Source organism: Pseudorca crassidens, chromosome Y (genome assembly GCF_039906515.1).
Source record: "Pseudorca crassidens isolate mPseCra1 chromosome Y, mPseCra1.hap1, whole genome shotgun sequence".
NCBI classification, from domain to species: domain Eukaryota; kingdom Metazoa; phylum Chordata; class Mammalia; order Artiodactyla; family Delphinidae; genus Pseudorca; species Pseudorca crassidens.
The window spans coordinates 6,468,026-6,491,807 of record NC_090318.1 but is presented as its reverse complement, the minus strand read 5'-3'; the positions used below and the strand labels follow the sequence as shown (position 1 = coordinate 6,491,807).

General features: G+C 42.9%; 1 protein-coding gene and 1 pseudogene across 1 annotated transcript in view; one reads left to right on the top strand and one right to left on the bottom strand.

The window, feature by feature from the left end:
- LOC137217831 (anosmin-1) overlaps positions 1–23,782 on the top strand; it is a 190,442-nt gene that overhangs the window by 14,761 nt on the left and 151,899 nt on the right. Inside the window, exon 2 of the mRNA XM_067724790.1 lies at positions 22,326–22,373. Coding sequence (XP_067580891.1) covers positions 22,326–22,373 — 48 coding nt within the window. The remainder of the gene's footprint in view (positions 1–22,325; positions 22,374–23,782) is intronic.
- On the bottom strand, positions 837–10,187 carry LOC137217878 (histone deacetylase complex subunit SAP25 pseudogene; annotated as a pseudogene).

Here is a 23,782-nt window from a genome sequence, read left to right as displayed (position 1 = left end):
ATCCTTCACAGGCTGGTCTAAGAGCAGTAAAAGGGAATTTCAACAACCTGATTTTAAAGTGGGCCAAAGACCTCAACTGACACCACACCAAAGAAAATATATAGATGGCAAATAGCATATGAAAAGATGCCCCACATCACATGTCATCAGGGAAATGCAAATTAAAACAACAAGATAGCACCACATACCCATTAGAATGGCCGTAATCCACGACACTGACAGCACCAGATGATGCCGGGGATGGGCAGCCACGGGAACTCTCCTTCCTTGCTGCTGGGAGCGCAGAATGGGACACTCACTTCGGGAGGTGAGCAGTTTCTTACAAAACGAAACGTACCCCTACCCCATGGTGTTTCTTCAGATGAGACGAAAACTTATGTAGACGATGAAACTCGCACTTAGATGTGTAGAGCAGCTTTATCCATAATGGCCAGAACTTGGAAGCAACCAAGATGTCACTCAGTAAGTGAATGGATGAATAAACAGAGGTACGTCCGGATTATGGAATACTGCTCAGCACTGAACAGAAATGAGCTATCAAGCCGTGAAAAGACACGGAGGAACCTGAAATGCATACCACTATGTGAAAGAGGCCCATCTGAAGAGGCTGCACACTGTATGATTCCAACCGTATGTCATTCTGAAAAGCAAAACTATGGAGACAGTGAAAAGATCAGTGGTTGCCAGGGGTTGGGGCTGGGGGCTGGGTAGGAATGAATAGGTGGGGCACAGAGGATTTTTTCAGGATTTTTTGTTGTTGTTGGGGAACCAACATTGTTTTCTTGTCAACAGAACCTGCCTGGGGAAGTAGGGGGCCCACTCTGCCCCAAGGGGGGCTATGGACCTTGGTGGTCTGGGGCCCGTGGGAGAGATGGGTCCACCCAGTGAGAACAGCTCTGGCCACCACTGGCACCTGGGTGGTCAGAGGCAGGGTCTGGGGGGCCAGCAGGGGGCATGGGAGCCCTCCGGGGACCTGGGTCTTGGTTTCCCCTGGCTTATCTGCAGGAGGCCAGTGAGGGCGATCAGCTCACGCCCACTGAGCCAGGCAGCCAGAGGATGGAGTGGGGAGGACCCAGGGGGACATGACTGGGGGTGAGACCACCAGCTTCAGAGAGCCCATCACCTGCTGAGGGGCCTGAGACAGGTGCAGGGGAACACACTGCCCACAGGGCAGCAGAGGGTCAGAAAGAAAGACATCTTCACAGCACATGACTGGGAACCCTGCATCCCTGGGTGGCTGTTCTCCACTCTAATGTCCTGCTAGACTGGCCCTGAGGCCTCTGCCTGAGGCTACTTCATACAGAGGCCAGAATGAGGGATGGCACAAGGTATGATACTATAGTTATGGATATGTCATTATGCATTTGTCCAGACCCATAGACTATACAGCCAAGGGTGAACTCTAATGTAAACTATAGATTCTGGGTGATAATGATGTTTCAGTGTAGCTTCATCAATTGTAACAAATGTGCCACTGATTGGGATGTTGATAATGGGGGAGGCTATGTGTATGGGGGAACAGGGGGTGGATGGGAATCTCTGTGCCTTTTAGTTTTGCTATGAACCTAAACTGCTCTAAAAAATTAAAACTTTTTTAAAATAAATGTTTTAAAATTTAAGTTTTTAATTTAAAAAACTCTTTGAAGTTTCTTCGAAAGTTCTTAGTTCTAGGTAGTGAATGAAATTCAGATCTCTTATATGCTCTTGTCACTTAAAGATTTTCTCTTCCCGTATGATGCATGGGAATAGCTTAAGTAGATTTTTAAATTGAAATTTGAAATCCAGGATAGGTATTGTGTAAGTAGAAAAGGCCGTTGAATTCTAGGTCATCTATTCTATTAGGAAAACATAGCTGGCTTCCCAGATGCTGGGTGCTTATAATTCTGCAGATAACATATTTTTCTTGAAATTGACTGTTTTTATTTTTGCAAAGCGAGGTCTTTCCTTGGGGTTATCGAGCTTTCTCTTGTATCCCATTTAATTCATCATGTTTTCTCAAGTGATCTCTCATTAAAACATGCTATTTTTTTTGAAGTTCATATTAAAATAACCCAGAATCATGATGAATGGGCTAGAATATCATATAAGTCAGGGGATAATGTACTATGAGGTGTTCTGTATTAGTTTGATTAATTATTCTGTACTGTCTAGTGAATAGCATAAATTAGCGCAGTGAAGAAGCATATATCACAAGAAAACCATGTGACAAAAATCTGACTTAGTAAAGGCGATTAGAATGGGAAAACCATGTATCTCTAGTAATTCTTTTTTCCTGCTTATGTTTTCTCCACTACAAATGAAAGTCAACTAAACTACATCCTGAGCCTTGCAGCCAATATGTGTGTATCAAGGTGGTAGACTTTGCTTTAGTATTAAAATAAGTCCTTCTAGGATTTGTCGAGTGTGTTCCAAAACGCGTTACTAAGCTCTTGTGTAGGAATGCAAATAGTTTTCATTTATGGGGCATTGTGTGTTTTTTCAAGTAACATTTTTTAAATGGTTGTAGTGATAATAGCAATAGAATCCAGTTCATGTATCCAGTTCATGTTATCTGGCAACACATTGTCTCTGGTTACTATTAATGCTTCTGAGTAATTAGCTCGATAATTTAAAATTAATCCTTAGCCTCTGCTGGTCAACACACCAGAAACCAGGCCGTAATGAGTCTCTCGGGAACTGCTTATTATGAAGCAGGATCACCCCTGTCAAGTTTCACAGCTGCCAAGCATCTATTTTGAAAAATAATAGGGGACTTGAGAGTGTCTTTAAAGACTGCTGTGATTTTCCTCCTCACCGTCGTCCCAGTCAGTGCATAGCATCTTCCTCGGGTTGTTTATTTTATGAAGATACCCAGAGACTGAGGTGAGGCTGAGACACAGTGGAGGCCAGCGTGGCCTGGACCTGCTGGGGATCATTGCCCTGGGTGATTCGTGCTCCCCGAGGTAGTGTCGGCCCTCAGGCTCAGAAGCAGAAACGGACTTGGAGTTGGTGGAAACTCAGGCGCGCGCGCACACACACACGCACACACAGACATCCACAGATCAATTTATTATTTGATAAAGAGGATAGTATGTCTCAGTACCCAGAATGCTATGAGATACCTGAAGAGCTGGATGAAGTACTCAGGACTCTACGTGGTAACGTGGAGAGAGAGAAGGAAGCAACACTTGGAGTGGGATTCCATGAAGTCCTGTGTAGCAAAGTACGACCAACAGTCCTCCTCCCTCTGCAGCCAGGTTCTCTAGCTTCAGCAAGCCTCAGAATCAGTGGGTAGCCTTGTTAAAACACAGCTCACTGCACCCCACCCTCAGAGCTTTTGATTCTGTGGGTCTCGGGTCAGACTCGAGATGTGCATGTCTGACAAGCTTCCAGCTGAGGCGGACACTGTTGGTCCCGGGACCCCACTTTGAGAACCACTGATGTAGGGTTATTTATGCTCTGGGGCTTCTCTCTAGGGTCCTTCTCTGCTTGGTAAGTTGTGCCACGTTCTAGCATGGAAACTTTACGTTCTCTGCCCCCTGACCGCAACATTCCTCTTCTGACCAACCTTCCTGCTTCGTTCCAAGTTACATAACATTTATTAAGATTTAGCTGATTAAGTAGGAGTCGGTGGTGGCTTCCTCAGCAGGAATGTCACTGAGGGCACAGTTTCAAAACAGTCACTTGTCTAGGGAGAGGGTTGGAGTCTCCGCTGGCCGTCATCTCTTTTGAAACATGGGTCACGGCTCCAATCTGTTGATGGGGGAAGAAACCCATCACTGCTTCCTCTGACCATATGTGTTCAGGAGATCTAGGTATAGGGGGAAGACGCCTTAGCAAAGACCTCAGAGAGCAAAAATCATTCGCAGGCAAGGTTTGTTATGAAATGAATTCGAGAACATGACGTTGGGGGGTCTGGACAGGGTAGAAAGAGCACCATAGAACGGACTGGTTCCCCTTGGGGGAGGGCAGATGCGGGGCATGCCCACATCATCTCCTTGTGACTGTGTGGTTGCTTCTTTAAGAGGGCTGTTTTCACCCCAGACTGGACGGCTTGATCCTAAAGAGTCTACTCTATGGTTAACAGTTGTCTCCTTATGATGCAAGCGTATGCCTTAAGTACTTTATGTAAAACACGAGGGACCGGTCATCGTTGGCGGCGAGATGGAGAGAAGATGGGACGTACAGAGACACTGCGCTCTGACCGATGCCGGGAGGTGGCAGGGAGGTCAAAGTGAGGGAATAAACCCTGACAGTGATTTTTTGAAGTAAGTGGAAAAACTGCATGAAAATATTAAGGCAGATTCTCAGTTGGGGTGGAGGTTGGGGTTTGGTTGAAACAACATAGCATTCCTTCCATGGCTTTGATTTAGTTTTAGTCACTGTTATGGGATGAACTGTGTCCCCCACCCCCCAAATCCATATGCTGATGTCCTCACCCCCCAGTACCTCAGAAAATGAGCTTACGTGGAAATAGAGTTGTTGGAGATAGAATTGGTTAAGATGAGGTCATACTTGAGTAGGATTAGCCCCTAATTCGATATGACTGGTGTCCTTATAAAAAGGGCAAATTTGGACACAGACACGCATAGATGTGAGGACACAGGTAGAAAACTGTGTGACGATTGGATTTGCAAGGAGAACGGGCAGCTAATGCTTAAAGGACCCGCGCTCCCTGGTGGCTTTCGGAGGGGGGGGCGGTTTAAAGGCATCATTTGGGGTGAGGGTTGCAGGGTACATGACTTTCTTCTGATTGGTTGGTGGTGGTTCCAACCAGACTGGGTCTTGTGCTCTGTATGTAATCACTATCTTCCACCCGGGTGGGAGCCTTAGTTTCTGAAGAACAGCTCAAAGATGTGTGTCAGATGGTTATGTATGTTCCTTGGGGAGCAACTCGGACTCTGTTTTATGCTGAACTATTGTTTAAGCTATCATTACTTTTTTTGCTTAACTGCTTTTCCTATGTTTCTGCATTCCCTCACTTCCCTAATTAGTAACTACTTAAGTCTGCTCTTTAGAACCTAGGGAAGGCCTAGAAGACTAAAGCCTTTTTCTGTAAACAAGAAACAGGGTACACGGAGGGGCTTTTGTGCCAGGGGGGACCCTGCAGGGTCCTGCTCAGTTTCAGTCCCCCCTTTTCTTTGCTACTCCTCGGCCCTGATGGGAACAGGGACAGGACAAGAAAGGGAATAAAGTCTTGGATAGAGAGGTTAATTTTATACCTGGCAGGGGAACTCGGTTTTAGGGGGACTCAGTTTGACCATAAAGCAAGGAACGGCTAAGAGTTCAGAGAAGGGCATGGACCAGATTCTCCCCTAGGGCCTTCGGAGAGGGTTTGGCTCTGCTGACACTTTGATCTCAGACCTCCAGCCTCCAGAGGGTGAGAGAATGTGTTTCTGTTGTTTAAACCGTCTAGTTTGTGGTAGTTTATTACAGCAGCACTAGGAAGCTTCTTGTCACTGGGTTTCATTTTGAGTTTTAAATGCTGTTAGGAATAGCGTGATACTGTGATTTATAAGAAGATGTATTTGGTTGTTCAGGTGACCAGAGTATTTCTCATATTATGTATTTGGTCTTCACCCATTGGTTCCTGACTCACAACTCTTAAAATCCTTGCAATTTCCTGTAATAAGAGCGATGAAGGTATCTTTTGTTACGTTAACGAGAACGGGGTGACTTTTGAAAAGCTCCTGGGTAATCTAAAGAAGGGGGTTGGTTGCCGCCCCCTTCAGACATCCTGGGAGGGGAGGTGGGCTGGAGGTTGGATCAGTCACCAGTGGCCCAGGATTTAATCACACCTATGTAATAATAATAAGCCTTCTGTAAGAACTCAAAAGGATGGGGTTCAGAGAGGTTTGGGGTCGGTGCCCACGTGGAGGTGCTGGGAGGGGGTTGAGGTTGGAGAGAGCGCGGAAGCTCCGTGCCCCTTCCCCATGCCGTGCCCTGTGCTTCATTTCCATCCGGCTGTTCCTGAGTTATATCCTTTTATAATAAACGAGTCATCTAGGCAGTAAAATGTTCCTGTGGATTCTGTGGGCCACTCTAGCAGATTAAACCCAAGAAGGGGTCATGGGAACCACTATTTATAGCCAGTTGGTCCCAAGTACAGGTAACAACTTGGACTTGCAACTGGCGTTTAAAGCCAAGGAGGGATTGTTGGAACCGCCAGTCTGTAGTTTGTTGGTCAGAAGCTCAGGTGATAGCCTGGGCTTGCTGTTGGCATCTGAAGGCGGGGGGCAGTCTAGTGGGACTGAGCCCTTATCCCGTGGCATCTGGCGCTGTGTCAGGGTAGATAGTGTCCGAATTGAATCACCCTGTTGATGTGCAAGAATTGCTCAGTGGGAGAAACCACCCTCCCCCCTGCAACACACATGTTGGAATTGGGTCCAGGACCCCCAAAGAAATAGTATTTGTTGTTATTAGATTTTTAATGTTCCCCCAAATGGGGTTATGAGTTATGACTTTAATTTAGTGCAGCTCTGCATTGAAGTGCTGGTCTGATCTATGCTTTGCGTGGACCTCGTGCGTTTGCGAAGATTCCAAGCAACCAAATGATATAGAAGTTCACGACTGACCTTATTCCTAAACAGTTGAAAGTCGTTTTCTTTATCATTAAATCAAAACTTATTGAACGCTCTTAGAATTCTGACTTCTCCACGGTTAATCAATCCCGTGAGCCAGGCAGGACTCCAGAACCCTCTGTGAACTTCTTCTAAGTTATTAAGAGTCGCTCCTCGTGCGAAAAGCGCTCCTGTCAATGGATTTGCATCTTGCCAGCTAGACAGTCGTCTTGACTTTAAATGATCCCAGGGGTCTTCATAAACGTCTCTGTGACGATCTTTCTAAAAACACTCTTCTTCGCATTTTAGTAAAGAAGAAATTAATTTTTCCGAGAGCTCACAGTTTACGATGGAGAAGTGACCTGGGATGCTCAGTAGGGTCTTCTGACTCCACATGAGGTATGCGTTGTATTAAAATAGTTTGATTTGAATCAACAATGTGTTACATATTTTTAGACTTCCTGGACTCCACTATCTGCGTCTCTAAAGAGAGGGCATCGGTCTTGAATCTCCCTTAACTCTCCCAATTCTCATGATCTAGAATTTTCCTCAGATCCTGGCGTTGCCAGTATTGCTGATGGCTTTCATGTGTTACTCAAATCTGTGATAATGAGTGACCCAAGTGGCGAGACAGTCCTAGGCATGGTCATTCCGAGGTTTAGTGCCATCACTGGACACTTACATCCTCCCTCCCCACCCATTCTGCACTTTCCCTTCTCCTCAGACACTGGTGGGCATTTCTCAAAAAGTTCCCCATTTCACGTTCACTTCCAAGATGCGGGCTGTCTGCATCATTGTCTTGGTCCCGCCGTTGAGTTTCGTGGGGTTGAGAAACATCTCTGTGGCCTTCCCTCTCAGGACTCAGACTGAATGGACCCTGTGTTGCGTCTTTCTCATGTGGTTTGGGCCTTTCTTTGTAGGTGTTGTAAATGTTTTGGAGTTATTAGTGGTGTTAAGTTAATTAGAGGATAAAATATTGGCAGGCAGAAGGTCTAAAAGTTAATACTTCTTACCCCTTTGCTCTGTAATGGTTTTGAGAGGTTTAGATAGGAATTCAGGGACGGAAGAGTCGATGAGACAGGGTAACGTGTTACTGCGACACTGTAACCTCCTTCCTTTGGAAAGTTCCTGGTATTGTAAGACAGTGGCATGTCATTAACGACTTACATGTGTCTTGTTTTCAGCAAGAAGATGGATTAAATGACCCTCAAAGGTCTTCTCTGTTTTGTAATTATAGGGTAGCGTCTGAGTCAGAATTCTACAGTTTACAAACATTTTGAGTGCCTATTTGCAGTCATGTTTTGGGTCCCTTTCCTCGTCCTGGTTGTACGTAGACAGCAGGCTTGGTCCTAGTCGAATAGATCTTATACTTTCACAGAGAGGGATTGACAGAAATGCCCACTGATGCAAATGCTTTGCACAGAACGTGACTGTCAGTAATGTTGAAGGAGGTCTCAGAGAGCTCTGGGATCCCACGTGGCTCATGTGATGAACGGTGGAGAGCCCTCAATAAGTTTTGCTATAATAAATTGGTTTTCAATTGCTTATGAATAAGAGCGGCTTTTGTATACTACCCTTCCCAGGTAGGACAAGATTGAATCCCTCTGTAGCTCAGAGATCTTGTGAAGTCATTGTTTTAATAGCTGACTACATCCCTTTAGATTCTGTTAATATTTCTCCTAATTTTCTGTTTTGTTCACGTCTAAAACATCCCACGATAAAAACACAACAGCAACAAGAGCAACAACAATTAAGGAAAGAAAAGGCCTAAGAAGACTCCTAAATATTCCTAGTCATTTAACGTTGCCTAAGTATACTTTAGTGAGTTGTAAATATGTACCTCATCCCTGTCTTTCCAGAGAATGATAGTAAGAGATGTAATGAAGAGTTGCGTAAAGTTACGTTTCTAAATTGCTGTTCCACATTGCTCTTGCATTTTTTCCTCCTTTGATAATGGTTTGAACTCTTCACAGGAACTTTGATGTGTCTTTTAAACAATATTTCCACTGTTCCTTTCAGTTGTTTGGTACACAGCCTCACACGAAAGTTGCTTTCAAAAGGGCAGATTAACACAGCTGCCTATAACAAGTGGAAACGTATTGGAAAAACAGTATGTTCTTCGGTGAACGTGCTCAAGAGACCACAATTCTCTTAGTTTCAGGAAAGATGTATTAACCTGCAGTGGAATTGTGGTGGCTCCTAAGCTAGCCTGGTGGATCGAGGAGCATCTTGTTGGGACTTGAAATGAACAGATGTGTCCTTGGGCTGTAATGCTGACCCCCCTACCAGCCTTTTCCTATAAACCCACTTTCCTCTGCTGCACTGGAGGGACTACACTTCCGTGCTGCTCTTAACACCTTCCCACCATGGGGTTCCTTTCTTCACCCCCCTCATCGTTTTCGAGAAATACGCCTCATATCTGCTTGCCTTTGTCGAGACTTAGCTTCTCCCAGAAGCCCTTCCATTGGAGAAAGCGCATTCCCTCACACTCGATGTCTACGGCAAGATGCATGCTTTCCTGGGGTGGTGTTATGCGTGCAGCATATTCTGGGGTTTTGAGATCTGAGCTCAGAACCTTCCTGGGTGGTGTTCTTAGGATCAGCCCTGCAGGGGAAGTGGACGGAGCCTGGAGCGGGAGGTGGAGGCGGGCTGCGGGCCGGAGCAACTGCAGCCACCGCGGGTCCCGTCGCACGCCCTGGAGCTTAGGGTGCCTTGAAAGTTACCCTGAATGGGACGAGGTTGGGCCTTTGTTCCCCAGCATCAACCAGGCATTGGATTCGGGCTTCTCCCTGAAGGAACGTGGCCTCGGGTCGGCTCTCTTCAACCAAGTGCCACTTCTGGGCGGGGAGAGAGGGCGTTTAGCCGTGAGCTGCCAGCTCTCAACACTCTCAGGAGCCAGGAACGTGTTCACTTCAGTCACGTGGTTGGGATGTGGGGCCATCTGGGTGGTCCATGGCAGTATTTCCCACAGACAATTACTCTTATTTTGTAGAACAGAATTCTCCCACAGTTCCAACCATTGGCACACCTTGGCGCTCTCACCCACCAGAACGCTTCTGTCTTACGCTTTTTAAACTCCACTTTTCCATGCTGAGCACAAGCACCTACCATTTTAGTGCTTTCATTTCCTTTGCACAAGCGCTCTGTCTCGTTCAGCACAAGACCTTCATTCCGGAATCCCTCAAAGTTGAGATAGCCTATTGGCCTAGTGTTTACTACATGTGCCACATTGTAAGGAACGTTCGGGGCATCTGTTAAGCTACAGGTTCCAGGGTCGCGTCTAGGTCTGCCGAGTCAGTCCCTGAGAACCTTTGTGTTTAACACATTTCCCAGGTGATTCTTGAACCAGGCAAGTTTGAAAGTACTGTTACATTGACCCTTCCTGTAACTTCCTGCTGAGTCCTGTCTAGGACCCGTGATGCATCATTTTAATCTTTTTTTTTTCCCCCCAGTAGTTTCATTTTCTTGCCCTTTGGCTACTCTCTAGCTATAAAATTCTAACTCTAAATCTGCCAGGCTCTAGTAGCTGCCTGCTTGGATGTCAGCTCAGTGTTGGGTACTGCCAGGAAGATCACACACCTGTAGGGAGCGGTGTGACTGTAAATCCACCGTCTCAGCCGCAGGTAAACGTCTGAACTGTCCATCCATCCTCCGAGCGTGCCTCGGGTCAACTTCAACTCTCGTCTTCCTTCAGCAACTAGTGCGCTTTTCACTTCCTCCTTAAATTCCCTCCCCCATTACACTCACTTCTTGTGGGAAGTGTCCTCTGTTCTGGTCTCATTGGGAAGAACGAAGGGCACAGGAAGCCCCTTCCTCCCAACTTCCCGTCAGGACAAATTCTGTACTCACATCGCATGTAGACATCGTAGGAGCTGACGTCGGGTTTACCTTCGGTGTTTGTGGTATGGGCAGACCTTCCTACATCCGCTGACCATCCCCTGCTCCTTATCATCACCGGCCGACTCTCTGGAAAATAGTTACCAGTTTAATAAATCGCTCACTACTTATTTCCTGGCTGCAGATTAGGGAAAGGGGGAATAGTCCCCAGAAGAGTAACTATGAAGATATGTCAGTATGGAGGAGAAAGGGATTTGTGGAGAGCTGACATACATCTGTATACAAGGTTTCACGGGATCTAAGAAGCCATGGGCAGAACATCCATTTTTACATAACCCGAAGATTTTAAAAAAATGATTGTGAATAATGACAGATGGTTTAATGATGGTCATTTATGAAGCATCATTGGGTCTCACTAATACCTTGTTGCTTTGTTAACAGCTTTCATCTGGTCCAGGAGATTTGGAGATTTCTTCCGCCTTCATTTGCATTTTTGCATGAGATTGTGAATCCTTTTGTTCATATATTAGTAAGAACGTGTAGTACAGATTCATCTACCTGTGACATACTCCGTCCTTAAACCTATAAAGTATTAGTTATTAGTTACAAGGAAATATGAAAATGTGCAAGTTCAGTCTTTCCACCAATGAATATTTGCTGCACCTCTTTAGTCTTTGCATTTCTGAGCACAGAATAATTTTTCCTTTCAATGTCAAATCTTAGTCTAATTATTTTAATCACATTTTTTAAAATTAATTTTTATTGGAGCATAGTTGATTTACAGTGTTGTGTTAGTTTCTGCTGTACAGCAAAGTGAATCAGTTATACATATGCATATATCCACTCTTTTTTAGATTCTTTTCCCATATAGATCATTACAGAGTATTGAGGAGAGTTCCCTGTGTTATACGGTAGGTTCTTAGTAGTTACCTATTTTACATATAGCTGTGTGTATATGTCAATCCTAATCTCCCAATTTATCCCTCTCCCCTTCTTTCCACCTTGGTAACCGTAAGTTTGTTTTCTACATCTGTGACTCTATTTCTGTTTTGTAAATAAGTTCATTTGTACCATTATTTTAGATTCCATGTATAAGCGATATCATATGGTAATTTGTCTTTCTCTGTCGGACTTCACTCAGTATGACAATCTCTCGGTCCATCCATGTCACTGCAGATGGCATTATTTAGTTCTTTGTTATGGCTGAGTAATATTCCATTGTACACATGTACCACACCTTCTTTATCCATTCATCTGTCGATGGACGTTTAGGTTGCTTCCATGTCTTGGCTATTTAAATAGTGCTGCAGTGAACATTGGGGTGCATGCATCTTTTCAAATTATGGTTTTCTCTGGATATATGCTCAGGAGTGGGATTGCTGGATCTTATGGTAGCTCTATTTTTAGGTTCTTAAGGAACCTTCATACTCTTCTCCTTAGTGGCTGCACCAATTTACATTCCCGCCAACAGTGTAGAAGGGTTCCCTTTTCTCCACACCCTCTCCAGCATTTACTATTTGTAGATTTTTTGATGACTGGTATGAGGTGATACCTCACTGTAGTTTTGATTTGCATTTCTCTAATAACTTGTGGCAATGAGCATATTTTCACGTGCTTTTTAGCCATCTGTATGTCTTCTTTGGAGAAATGTCTATTTAGGTCTTCTGCCCATTTTTGGATTGGGTTATTTGTTTTACTGCTATTGAGCTGCATGAGCTGTTTGTGTATTTTGGAGATTAGTCCCTTGTCAGTTGCTTCATTTGCAAATATTTTCTCCCATTCTGGAGGTTGTCTTTTCATTTTGTTTATGGTTCTTTGCTGTGCAAAGCTTTTAAGTTTAATGAGGTACCATTTGTTTATTTTTGTTTTTATTTCCATTACTCTAGGAGGAGGATCAAAACAGATCTTGTTGCAATTTATGTCAGGAGTGTTGTACCTATGTTTTCCTCTAAGAGTTTTATAGTATCTGGTCTTACATTTAGGTCTTTAATCCATTTTGAGTTTATTTTTGTGTATGGTGTTAGAGAATGTTCTAATTTCATTCTTTTTCATGTAGCTGTCCAGTTTTCCCAGCACCACTTATTGAAGAGGCTGTCTTTTCTCCATTGTATATTCTTGCCTCCTTTATCAAAAATAAAGTGACCATATGTGCATGGGTTTATCTCTGGGCTTTCTATCCTGTTCCATTGATCTATATTTCTGTTTTTGTGCCAGTACCATACTGTGTTGATCACTGTAGCTTTGTAGTATAGTCTGAAGTGAGAGAGCCTGATTCCTCCAGCTCTGTTTTTCTTTCTCAAGATTTCTATGGCTATTCAGGGCCTTTTGTGTTTCCATACAAATTGTACAATTTTTTGTTCTAATTCTGTGAAAAATGCCTTTGGTAATTCAATAGGTATTGCATTGAATCTGTAGATTGCTTTGTGTAGTATAGTCCTTGTGACAGTATTGATTCTTCCAATCCAAGAACATGGTATATCTCTTCATCTGTTTGTGTCAGCTTTGTTTCATCAGTATCTTATAGTTTTCTGAGTACAGGTCTTTTGCCTCCTTAGGTAGGTTTATTCCTAGGTGTTTTATTCTTTTTGATGCGATGGTAAATGGGATTGTTTAATTTCTCTTTCTGATCTTTCAAGTCACACTTTAAGTAGTAATTAAACCCAACATGTATAGAACCAACAAGGTACACAACTCAGTGTAAATGGTGATAGCGTGCACAACTGTGACCACCAAGTTCACATGTGTAAAGTGTTGACCTCTATGTCATGACTGCCACCTGGCCAGCAATGATGGTGCACATTCATCGCAGTTGGGGTAAGAAGCACCCCGACTTCAGAAACAATCAGATTTTATGTCTTCATGGTGTGTTATCTCAGGACTTTTCCTGAGGTTGTTGAAAGGGGATGTTCTAGGTCCAAACAAGTGCATCCTGGTCATTAATCATGTTTCCAGAGCTCATTGCCTCCTCGTGTCTACCAGACTTTCTTTCTGTGCTTTGTCTCTAACTCCTGTGGACTGCAGGTGTAGCTGGGATACTCAGATTTTAGTGGGGACTGCATATCCAAAGTTGGACGGGCCGGCCCGGTGGTTGCCATGGAGACCGAGCTGAAGCTACATAACTGAGCCTAGCCTCCTAGTGTCAGAAAGTACCACCTCTTCATTCAGGCGCCCACCAAAGGGGCCGCTGAGAGGCAGTCCTCATGCCAATGGCTTTAGTGTGGCTGGGTTATAATCATCTTAAAGAATGCAGAAGATTTGCCTTCGCCTCTTGATGACAAAAGCAAAATGTGCTTTTATATTAAATTTTAGAGAGGTTTTAGCATCTCGTGTTTACGCCCAAGGACTTAATATGCCACTTAACCCAGACTTTCGGGACCTTTTCTATCTTTCTTGCCTATTTCATCCACTTCCTTCCCTACGGCTCCTTCTCTTCTTCCCGGTCTTGTCTTTCTCACCATCACTGAGACCCAAACAAATGATCAACACTAAAGTCAGGGACCCTTCAAAGTAAGGGTTGGAAACAGAAGTGGGTGTGGCCGACACAAGCCACCCACCTTGGAGATAACCCTTCCAGCACTTCGAAGCAGATGGTCATTCCTACCTGCTGAACCCTTGTACCTCTGTCCTGCCAGCCTGGGCCCTTTATTCCATAGGCGTTTACTTTCCAGACAAGCAGGTATGGCGCCTGGGGAGAGGTTCCTGGAATTGGGAGAATCCACACAATTTACCAGCGAAGTAAACACTTGAGAGTGATGTCTGAGCATACGCCTGCCTTTATAATCTGCATTCATCTTCATCGACACCGTTTCTTGTCCCTGCTGTGAAGGAGGAGCTGGGAAGAGAATGAAGTTTATACCGACGTTTCTTTGTTTTCTCGGTTTCCCAGGAACAGTGCTGGAGTTGTTTAATTTATATAGGTACTCTATTGCTCGTGCTTCCCTTACTTTGTAATACGAGTCATTTACTAAATTTTAGTTATTACATTTCATGCTCCCTCTAAACCTACCTAAGGTTGGATTTCTCTTGGCACAAGTCATTTATTCAGTCTTGAAATCTTCCAGGGCTTTATGTGATTTTGTGGAGAATGCACAATTTACCAGAATTTTCTCCTGAAAATATAAATTTTATGACCAAACATGGTTCAGTGAATACATACCCCAAATCATAGCTGTGGCAAGAATGAATTCAGACCTAGCACATCCTCTTGGAGGAGATTACAGTTGGAAGACTACTGCCTGAGGTGTGCTAACAGAAGCTAGCATCTCCGATTCTGTGGTGGGTCCCAGCATTCTGTCAGAGACAGTAAGTAGTAAAAGTTGCGTCCTCATTTAGTGTTCTCCCACAGACAGAATTTGTAAGCATATTCCTTATTAAAATTCATAGTAAAGTGTTAATGAAAGTAATGTTTTCCCATATGGCATCGTCGAGCCCTTGCTGTTCTATAAATTTTTCTTTAGATGACTTTATTTACATCTATAAAAAGATAATTAGCATGACTGTTTCTTAAGTAATTTGTACTTGCTTCTGAATACAAGTTTTTGTTCAGATTTTCATATTCTCAGGCCCAATCTCTTGGACACTCTACAGGAAACAAAATAATGAGGCCATTTCCTAAAAGCTCCACCCAGAGAAGATGAAAAATTTGTTCAGCTCCATCTATTTATTTCCTTCTTTTCAGTTCCTCATGATCTAATGATTAAGTTTAAATTTACTTGTATGACTCCCTATTCCATTCATGTATTTATTCAGTCAATATTCATTAAGATCATGAGGGAGCCAGTGGTGAGGGGGAGATATAGACACATTCTGTCTTTAAGGAGGTCATGGGCGGGGCCGAGGTGGGGAGTGGTCGTGATGATCACTAAGGAAAGAGAACACGAATATGTTTATACTTGGCAACTGTGTAGAATGCGTCGGAAGAGAAGTACAGGGAGGCGCAGAGCATGTGCAACAGGGGAGCTGTTGTAGTCAGGGAAGGCTTCCTGAAAGAAGTGGCACTTGCAGTGACCTGAAGGGTGCATGGGAGTCGACTTGGGGAGGAGACAAGTTCTGGGTGGGAGGACAGCACTTACAGAGGTTCTCCTTCCTGGACAAGCTTGCCAGGTGTGAGGAAGTGAAGCAAAGAACCTGGCGGGGCCCTGCATTCCAGTGGTGGGGGCCAGAGGGGAGGGCTGGGTGTCTGGAGAGGTGTATTTGTACGGTCAGATACTGTTTTCCTGTAGAATTCAGTTCACTCTGAGAGATTGGTAGAATTCAGAGGGAAATTTTTTAGGGGGACTGGTTAATGAAAAGGCTGTTTATTTACTGAGGATGGTCCATAACATGTGAAAGAACTCCTCCTCTAAACAACAGATGTAAACACAGAGCTTTTTTTACCTTTTAAGTAGACACTGTTTTAGGTTCACAGCAAAATTGAGCAGAAAATACAAAGAGTTCCTATATACCCTCTGGCCCTATACGTGCACAGCCTCTCCTGTTATCACCCTCCCCCACAGTGGTACATTTGCTACCTTGACGACCCTTCATCCACATGTCATCATCACCCCAAGTCCGTAGTTTACATCAGGGTTCGCTCTTGTACATTTTATGGGTTTGGACAAATGTATAATGTATCCACCATTACAGTATCATACAGAGTGGGTTCAGTGCCCTAAAACTCCTCTGTGCTCTGTCTGTTCATCCCTCCCTCCCCTCAGCCTCTGACAACCACTGATCTGTTCACTGTCTCCATAGTTTTGCCTTTTCCAGAATGGCATAGAGTTGGAATCATACAATACTGTAGCCTTTTCAGACTGACTTCTTTCGCTTAGCAATATGCATTTAAGTTTCCTGAGAAATATTTTGAATGAATGTATCGTTGTGATGACCACTAGCAAAGATTCATTTTAAAAAATATTTTGAGCCATGGAAATGCTGAGTGTCAATTTAAGTGTCCTGGACCCCTCTGTTAGCTGCTGTGGAATGCGTGAGAAACTTTGTGAGTGTATCGACGATAGAAAGGAATATCCTTATAACAACAAACGAAATCACCTATTTTATTTCTTAATTCCAAAGTAATAGGAAAATATTCTGGATGAAAATGAGCTGCTAAATTTTAATCTATGCCTTCATTTTAGAAACTTTACATTTAACATGAAATGAAAATCATCGATGGAGTCACAGCTAGTTACTTGTGGTTTCATAGGGTTGATTTGTAAAGTTTAGGTCTATTGTGGGTTTTCTGGAACGGTTTCAACTCAAATGTTCTGTCCTGCTGTTGGGCAGTCACTCAGGGCTGAGTTTCCGAAACTGCCCAGTGCTCAGGCCTTGGGGCTCTTCCACACCGTTCCCCGCTTATGCTAAAAAAACAAGTGGGATCTGTCCTAATTCTCTGTTTTCTTTGCAGATGGTTGTATCTAGATAACTAGTTTTCATCTCTCTTTATCCTTCCCTTGAGGGCCGTCTTTGAGTGAAGTGTTTACTTGAAGCTTTTGAAGAATTATTTTTCTTAAAGGAAAAAATCAAAAGCCTAGAAATGGAGGGACTTTGAAAATATCATTGAAATAGTGTCTGGGTGCAGTTGATTGAACTTTATATAGACTCTTTGAAAGTTGGATTGAGTGGCATTCATGTTTGATCTAGTTAAACCAATAAAATACAGGATATAATCTTGAGATAATTACAAAAGTCCTGCTGTCTGATCCTACCTGGAGGTTACAATGATGATTCTAGAGGCAAATGTCTTTCATGCCTAATGTACTTTGTCTCTTTATTTTGCTGGCTTTTAGCCAGAGCGAGACTTTTTTATTGTTGTTGTCAATTGGCTTTAGTGGTGAAGGCTATTGTAATGCAACTAAAAACTTCCCCCGGGCGGGATGTTGAAATGTACCGGATTCTTGTCTTTTTCCATTGCTTTCCTGCTCAAAGAGAGGTAAGAGCAGGTAAGCAGCGTAGGTGGATGGTGCAGTGTACGTGCACACCTGGCCCAAACACAGTGGCTGGAGTTACTCAGGGGCTTATAGACATCCTTGATGCCATTAGGCAGGGTTCGTAGAAGTTCTTTGTAGGGATAAATTGTATGTATGGCCGATGGTGATTGGTAAAGGCAAAGGCATAGGGCAGCTGCAATACCTTGACATGGGGGGGGGATTGTTTTAAGGAAATAGGGTGGAAATGTGTGTGTGTGTAGAAAATTTCTGCAGAGAGAAAACTCCATGAATAAATTCAAAAGACAAGTGATGCACTGGAAACATTTTACAACACCTATTACAGACAAGTTATTATTAAGTCTAATTGGTACTAATAGCTGCTGCAGTTGCTAAGAAAAGGGTAAACCATCCAAAATAGAAATGGTAAAACGCACAGACGGTTCACCGTAAAGGAAATACAAATGGCCAGTTAAAGGCAGTTAGAGCAATTGCCGTCGCATCACATTGGCAAACATTGGCAAATTGCTACCACCCAGGGAAAAATCCATGATAATTCCCCCCGCCCCCCTCGCACCCCCCAAGCCTCACTAATAAGATGGAACCGGTTAGCCTAGGATGAGTGTTACACACAGGAGCTGGGAGACTGTAAGTCCAGGATTACTCCTGCACTCCTCAGAACAAACGTAACGGCAAACAAAGGAAGTAACGTCAATAATCACAATGGCCTTTAAAAAAAAATTTTTTTTATATCTAACTCTGTGCCAAATATTTTGCTAAATACTTTGCATGGATTACCTTTTTAATCTTCCCAAGCAAACTGTGACATACTATCTTCAGTAATGAAAAAAGAAATGATTATAATCACAATAATCTTCCATGCCTGCTCGCTGTTGCCCCGAATATTTCTTTCTAATGACAGCTTTTCATTTGATGATTAATGGGAAATTGTGCTTAAAATGAAAATGCTTTGGTCGAGGAGATGCGTTGATATTAACTCCCAATAAAATGTAGACAACAGATGGGCTTTGTGGCTATTGGGGTATTCGAGCCAATAGGACAGGGAACACTGTGTTTCAGCATGGGAGGGGGCGCAGAGTTTGCATTTGCTGGGCGGCTGAAGACAGTCTTTGCCGGATTCTTTTATTGTTGAGGTTGGACCATTTCCTCTACAAAGGGAGCAAAAGGATTCTAACCAAGGTGTGCCATGAACAGAGCGTCTCACAGATCGAATCCTCTATTTTCTTTTTTAAACCCCCTGACATTTACTAAATAAAATATTTTATTTCCAGTAAGTCAAAATCCACTGTAATCTGCTTTCTACCTACTCAGCCAACCTCCTCTCCTATTGTCTGTTCCAGCCCATCCATCCAATCTGTTGTTCCCTGAGCTTACGGCGTTCAGGACTGTCTGGACCAATTCTGCTCTCCTTCCGAGATTATAAACCTGGAGATTCCTTCACAGCCCACTGTAAATCTCACCCTGTGTCTCACTCAGCTTTCCTCACTGGGGTACTCACGGTTGAGTTTAACCACTGGCTTCAGGATGTCCGTATTTTAGTTGCCGTCTTTGACTCCCAGTTTCTTAAGTAGAAAATGGGTAAATGAAACTTGTGTCGTATACGGGATGGTTATGTGGGGCTGAATATGTCCAACACCAGAGCGAGTGCCTGCTATATAGATGTGGCCAGTCATGTCATCATGGTAATAGTTATAGGTAATAATCAGGTCAGTGGCATATTACCCCACGGGTAACATTTTGTCAGCCACTAATGGGGGGCAAGCAGCAGTTACCACGCCTGCTTTTGCAGGCCCAGTCACCTTTGCATGGCCTTTGATGGAAGCCACCTCTGTGAGAATCAGGAGCTGGTCCAGTTGCTACTGTGAAACTTTGAAGCAGAGAGCAAACAGGAAGGCCGGTCTGCTGGACCACACACTCTAGTTGAGGAGCTAAGGCTTAGATCAAAGAAAACAGATGCTACAGCAGGAGAGGGTGTGATACATCTCTCAAGAGCTGTGCGGCACATGCAGCAGAGGCAGGCATCCAGAGGTCCTGCCCATCTGTCCAGGAAAAGGCAGACCTGGAGGGGAAGGAGGTGGAAGCTGGTCCGAGGTCAAGGTTCCCAGAGCAAGGGGCCGGACCCTCTGACCTGACACGAGGAGGCAGAAGGTCCTCAGACCTGGTGCAGGAGCTTGTCAGGATCTGGCCCTGACCTAGTCTCTTAGATTGGCGTCCTTTCACTTCAGCCCTGAGTCTCTTTAGAAGGAACCCCACTGGTTCCCATCTCTGGGCTATGAGCACAGAGCACTCAAGTTGGGGCCAGGATGTTCTCTGACAGACGTGGTCCTCAGAAGTCCCAGCGGGACCCAACCCCGCATGGACCAAAGAGCCTTCCGGGAAAAGACAATGAGGGTGACGTTCTCCAAAGCTGCCCTGGACCCTGTTGTCAGCTTTCCTGTGAAAATATACTCCTCAACGTTTGGCCCCTGCTTTTTGTTGCAGTTGTCACCCTGTTTATGACCGACAGCTCAGTCTGCCTAACCCCCACTGTGAACTTTGAGTTTGTCACCAGGCCAAGGGCTCCTTTTCTGAAACACCAATTTGCCCATAATGCCCTCTTTCTTGCACCCTTTTTACTCACACGTCATTTCCAGTAATTAAACCATGTCCACTGTTGGTCCAGCTTTGGCCTCTGCCCAATCTAATTATTTCTCTGATGTCAACCCTGCCAAAGATCATACTTAACCTCAGCCCAGGCTGTTCATATACTGCTCCAGCTTCAGCCCTTGTTTGTCGGACTGATGAACATTGATATGTAGAGAGAGATGAGGGCCCCCTGAAGATGTGTGGACCTTAATAAGGGGATGAGTAGGTTGATACCGCATTATCTAAAATTGCAGCGATTCAGCAGTTTGGGGGAGTTAAGACTGTAAAGGGGAAAGTTAGGGCCGTATGGTGCAGAGATTTCATAGCTAAAGCCTTACTGTGGGACTGAGATCTACAGCTGAGTGAGTTTTAGATAGGAGAGGAAAATTTCTAATCCTAAACAGTTGGGATCTACCCAGTGGTTTGGGGAATCCTGTATTATTAAGATACATTACTGTGAATGGAAGAGCAAATACCCGTACAATGGAATGTGACAACGAAAAAGAATGAAGTATTGACCTATATGGCAATGTGGATGAAGCAAAAATAGTATATCATTTAACACAATGTAAAACATGATGAAATGAAAGAAGTCGGACACAGAAGACTACATATTGTATGATTCCGTTTATAACAAGTGTCCAGAGTAGGTAAATTTATAGAGAAAGAAAGTACGTTCGTGGTGGCCAGGACCTGGGTGGAAGGACTGCTAATGGGTACTGCTTTCTGTCAGGGGTGATGAGAAAGTTCAGAAATTAGTGGTGATGGTCGCACAACCTTTCTTCTGAGAACCATTGAGTTATATAAGTAACTTTTGTGTTTGTGAATTATATATCAATAAACGTGTAATAAGAGTATTTTTCAAAAGATATATTATTGGTTCAGTGTTCTTTTAACTGCAAACAAAGGTGATACTATTCTATTCATACCGATGTTCTTAAAAGCTTAGGCATTCATATACAGGAAATGGACTACTTTATCTCATACCCAACCTTGAACTTCAAAGAACAGGAGGCCACAGCATCTTAATTTTTGGATGACTGTTTCTGTTATCTGTTACAACCACGCCAGCCTAGAACAATCTGATGTAAATATCACAGTCCAACCATCACCAAAATTTTAGTCATGTGGAATGACAAGTTTCAAGCAGGAATTCAAATACTAGGGAATAAATCATAGTCCTACAAAGCTATAGTCAAAAAGATACACGCACCCCTATCTTCATAGCAGCACTATTTACAATAGCCAAGACATGGAAGCAACCTAAGTGTCCATCAACAGATGAATGGATACGGAAGATGTGGTACATGTATACAATGGAATACTACTCGGCCATAAAAAAGAAGGAAACAATGCCATTTGCAGCAACGTGGGTGGACCTAGAGATTGACATACTAAGTGAAGTAAGTCAAAGGCAAATACCACAGGATATCACTTATATGTAGAACCTAAAATGTGACACAAATGAACTTATCTACAAGACAGAAACAGACTCACTGACATAGAGAACACACTTGTCGTTGCCAAGGGGGAGGGGTGTTGGGGACGGGAAGGATTGGGAGTTTGGGGTTAGGAGATGCAAACTATTGTATATAGAGAATGGATAAACAGCAAGGTCTTACTGTAGAGCACAGGGAACTATATTCAATATCCTGTGATAAACCATACTGGAAAAGAATATGAAAAAGAATGTATATATTTGTATAACTGAATCACTTTGCTGGACAGCAGAAATTAACACATTGTAAATCAACTATAGTTCAATAAAATAAATTTTAATAAACAAATAAATCCTAGTCCTAGTATTTGGTACATGTTGAGTAACTGTCAAGCTGTGCGAAGTAGATTGTGTCTCACTTAGTTATCCCACTGACCTCATGCAGGAGATATTGTCCTTATGCTTTACAGACAGATACAGACTGAGGGACAGACATAGTAATTCCCTTGTCCAGAGTCACACATCCCAGTGAAAGGGAAAGAGGAGGTTTTTCCCATGGGATTTGACGTCCAGGCTCAAACACTTATTACTGAATTGGTTAAAATTGAAAGCCTCCAGGATGCCAACTTGTAAATTTACCACAGCTACTTACTATAGAAGAACCGTCTAGCGGTCATTTTCCTGTTGGTCTGTATTCTGTTGCTCAGCACACCCGAGAGACGGCTCAGACACTTTTCCTTTTGAAACACCTTGAAATCTTCATTATTTTATATGTATTTGTATCATAAAGTCAAGGGCAAAAAATGATATCCTGTTTTAGGAAGAGGGACATATATCAGGGTGGCAAAATTGGTCTTTCATTAATGCAAGTATTTTAAAATTATATTAATACACACAGGTGTATGCAGATTTCAAATAGAAAATTATTTAATGAGTCAATATTTCTTTTTCTTTTTGCAGAACAACGGTTCCCTGGTGTGGTGCCAGAATCACAAGCAGTGTTCTAAGGTACGCTCCCTACAACCGTATCAGTATTTTAAAGAACGTTTCGTTTTGTAACAACTGTTAGAGTCACAGGACGTTGCCAGGCTAGTACAGAGAGATCGCATGTACTCTTCACTCATTTCCCACCAGCGGTTACCCTTTACGTATATGTAGAACAATACCACAAGCAGAAAATCGCCTCGGTACAACGTATGTATATAGTTCTGTGAGATTTTATCACATGTGTGGACTTAGTTAGTGTAGCCACCACTGCAATCAAGATACATATATCGACATTACTGATACTACCTTATTTCTCTCTTTATTCTCTAATTATTTCAATCAAAAGTATTTTTAAGGAGAAAACATCTTCTGACTACACGAGAAGATTTCATGCATTCTCCTTACACCTAAGTTGTTTTGTATGCGTTTATTGTGTTTGTGTGTGGGAATTGCTCATTCGCTAATCGGATTCTTGAAGCAGTCTCTTTTCTATCTTTGAGTACTTCTTGTTGCACACACATGCTCTCAAGTTATCATTATACTCATTCATAGGTTTCATAGCATAGATTTCTTACCTCAGTCCCCAAACATCACCATCTTTAAATATATTTATATGTTTATAGAGAGAGTATATATGTACGTATATGCTTCAGCTCCAGTCTCAAAGTCGGTTTTATTCAGATTATATAAGTGAATAAAGTTTAAACTTGCTATCAATACTGCAGCACTTTGGGATTGTAATAGCATTTGATGAGATTTCTTTCATGGTTACGACTATTAGACCGAAAATTGAAGCATTCCTTGATTTTACAACCAAAATTTCATCTGAGCAAATGCACAATAATATGAAACAGCATATTTATGAAGCACATTATTAGTTTGAAAGGTCTTTCAAACAAATTATCTCAAAGTAAACGGTTGTAGAATAATGTTCCTAAACCTAAAACTTCACTATAATGATACATTCTGACATTCACTCATGCGTTGTGTCATTTACTCCGCATGAGCGTTATTAAAAACAGAACAGAATTATTTATGTGAATGTGAAATTATTTGGTGAAAACAAACTTTGCTTAGTTCTGACTCTCTGGATCCTGGGCAGAAATGAAATGTCTGGTTTATGATCCTTTAACTCTTTTTATATAATATCATACATATTTGCTCTGATAAGATATTTTCTGGTTATCTATTATATTCATTGTTCTTCAATTGGTGTTTTGGGTAATTTGTTTATGTCATCACTGCAGGGGAGGATATATATGTGTGTGTGTGTGTGTATGAATGTATGGCTATGAGGCTGACTAAATTTCATAAGTAGTATTTTTGTCCAGTTTTGTTAGTTGGGTATTACTTGAATGATAATTTGTTGTATCAGTATTATTTCTCACAAGCACCTCTTTTCTCCTTATGCCATCAAGAAATTAATTTTT